The 2994-nt window shown below is 39.1% G+C and overlaps 1 protein-coding gene across 1 annotated transcript in view; it reads left to right on the top strand.

The window, feature by feature from the left end:
• The first annotated feature begins 1522 nt into the window (after positions 1-1522).
• LOC136830872 (calponin homology domain-containing protein DDB_G0272472-like) overlaps positions 1523-2994 on the top strand; it is a 1695-nt gene continuing 223 nt past the window's right edge. Inside the window, exon 1 of the mRNA XM_067090843.1 lies at positions 1523-2994. This exon is cut by the window's right edge and continues 223 nt beyond it. Within this exon, the coding sequence (XP_066946944.1) occupies positions 1523-2994 (1472 nt within the window).

The raw sequence follows: 2994 nt of genomic DNA, 5'->3' as shown, positions 1-2994 counted from the left end.
TATTGTAGTTCCTGTTCCATCAGATCAGATATTTCCAGACTGGAATATTCTGAAGACAGGTTTGATAATTCTTTGAAGTCCCTAAGTATGTTTACCTAAATTCATTTCTTTCTGATGAACATCATAAGATTCTTTGGATGCTTCTTGAATTTCAAGTCAGTGGCCCCTTTGGTGGGGGCCTTAGTCCATAAGTATAGGGGGTCATCCCCTGAATAATAATAATAATAATAATAATAATAATAATAATAATAATAATAATAATAATAATAATAATAATAATAATAATAATATAATAAAATAATATAATATATATATATATATATATATATATATATATATATATATATATATATATATATATATATATATACTGTATATCTCAATTTCTCATCCCTTCGTCCTCCAGACGAAGAATCCCATCAAAACTTAGCAATTCCTGGCCTTCAGGCTGATTCCTAGTGGGAATTCTCTGGGAATTCCTCCAAATTCCTTCTGATCACTTCACGGGAAATTGTTAACTCGATTTGACTGAAAGGAATTTCTGGGGATTCAGTCAATAGCCTTTGGAGTCCTCTGTGGTTGGTTTTAGAGAGAGAGAGAGAGAGAGAGAGAGAGAGAGAGAGAGAGAGTCTGTCTATCTGTCTTTCCCTTTTTACGCTCTCTCTCTCTCTCTCTTTCTCCCTTTTTACTATCTTTCTCTCTCTCTCTCTCTCTCTCTCTCTCTCTCTCTCACGTTTTATTATCTTTTATCTCTCTCTCCATTTTTACTAACTTTCATCTCTCTCTTTCTCTCTCTCTCTCTCTCTCTCTGTCCTTTGTTTTATCATATAAGGAAAGTGAGTGAACACACAAACACACACACAAACAGCTCCTTCAACCGCCCCTCCCACAGCCCCCCCCCCGGGTCAAAAGGATCTTAACAAATCCACAAAGAAACAGAAGAATTTGAGTATGAAATAATTTGTATTCAGAATGAATCTCTCTATTTCGAAGTCTATCTTACGATATATATAATAAATTTACTAAAATTGTAAACTTCTCAGTTCAAAACAGTCGAAAAATGATGGATTTTATCAGTCAAGAGTCTTTGGCGTCATGAACGAAGCCCTTCGGAGCGTTCAGGAATTTCTCCGTTCTCAGAATCCCCAGAGCGACTGAAGACTCTGGGACCCCAGACGTCTCCGGGAAGACTTCTGCAGAGATCGCAAACGCCGCCCTTCGGCCATTAAAGAAATTTCTATTTTTTATTCTGACGAGCATAAAATATTAATTATTCTTCATTTTTATTGTCACCTTGATGTACAAAATCGACTGAAGGAATTACTTGATGATATTACAGTATTATTTCTCGAGAAAAGTTGGTCACAGAAGGCGAGGAGTCAGTGGAGTCCCCATGAAGCCCCGAAGACTCCAGAAGTGGCTCCGAAGATTTCGAAAAAACTTCCTGGAAATCGAAAAAAACCTCGAGTCATTTTCCAAAACTGTGCATAAGTCAGGCACTCTTAACTGACATTGAATCAAAATGTTGATGACTTTCGCAGTTTTGATGCTTACTACATTGTTTACTCAATTGTTTGGCTCCGGGGTTATATTGCCCCGTGAGATTCGTTTTTATATCATTGTGGCACTCCTACTCCTAGGAGTGAGATTAGCTTTTATATTGGTAGACCGTATCATCGAACTTGTATTGCTTGTGGCTTCCGATGACCCTCGCCCATGCGACGCTGAATCTCAGGAGGACGACGGACCAAAGGATCGAAGGACACCCCGCGCGTTAAAAGGAACTCTGGAAAGATCACTGCCTTCCCACCCAAGGACCTCTGTTACTGACAAGAGAGAAGACTTGAACGAATTAGTTAGTGCCGACGAAAGCCCGCAGAATATGAACCTCGAAGAACTGACTGAAAAACCTGAGGAACGAAATGAAACCTATAGGAAATACATAGACTGGATGGAAAAAGCCATCTTGGAAAGAGATCAGGAAATCGAAGAACTGAAAAAGAAAGTCGAAAAATTCTCAAATGAAAATGAGATGAAAGATCATATGACAGACCTCGAAAGCTTAAATCAGGAGAAGGAAAACGAACTCCCTTCAATGACGGCTGAAATGGAGACGTTAAATAAAGATATGGCTGATGAGAAAATAGCACAGAAAAAGGAAGAAGAAGAATCGAAGATAATGATCTTAGAAAAGACAATCTCCAATATAGTAAACGAGAAGGATAATCTCCGACAGGATCTGATAGAAAAAGAAATAGAAAGCCGAGAAATGAAAAATATAATAAACAGTCTTAAAGATGACCTGGAGACAATTCGAGAGGACAACAAGAAGAAGAATAAGGAGATTGAAAGCCTGGAAAAGGAGAACGTCCAGAAAGACTGCAAGATCGACCGAATGGCTGCTGACCTAGAAGAAGCTCTTTCCAGGCAGCAGAAGACTATCGTAGATTTGCAACAACTGGAAAGCTGTAAGATTGCCCTGGAAGAGTCAAGAGCCGAAATAGAAAGGCTGGAAGGAGACAAGCTGAAAAAGGATAAAGAAATTATCCGAATGGTAAACGACCAGTCCATCCTGAAGTCGAAGACCAGAGATCTGGAAAGGCAAGTCCAGAATCTTTTGGACGAAAAGGAGAGAGCCAATATAACATTTAAGGAAATGGAAAGGAAGAACGTCCAGCTGGAATTCCAGATAGAAGAGGCAAAGGAACAGTTGGAATTACTAGAATTTGAAAAATTAGAGAAAGTTGTACAATTAGAAGGACTCGAAGAAGAGAGATTGGAAAAGGACAGAAAGATCAGCTGCCTGGAAAGCGAATTGAAAGTCCTTCGAGAACAAAAAGTGGACAAAAGTGAAGGAATCATCAAGGAAATGACCCTGAGGCAGAAAGCTGAAAGAACGAGGCCTGTGAACAAACCTCGATGTCTCAGGGTTCCACAGATTGACTGCCGAGCCATCTACCGCCAAATGGACGAAATGGAGGTAAAACTAAATCA

The sequence above is a fragment of the Macrobrachium rosenbergii genome, chromosome 47 (genome assembly GCF_040412425.1).
Source record: "Macrobrachium rosenbergii isolate ZJJX-2024 chromosome 47, ASM4041242v1, whole genome shotgun sequence".
NCBI classification, from domain to species: domain Eukaryota; kingdom Metazoa; phylum Arthropoda; class Malacostraca; order Decapoda; family Palaemonidae; genus Macrobrachium; species Macrobrachium rosenbergii.
Note: the sequence above shows the minus strand (reverse complement) of the source record. Positions and strands in the feature narration are given on the sequence as shown.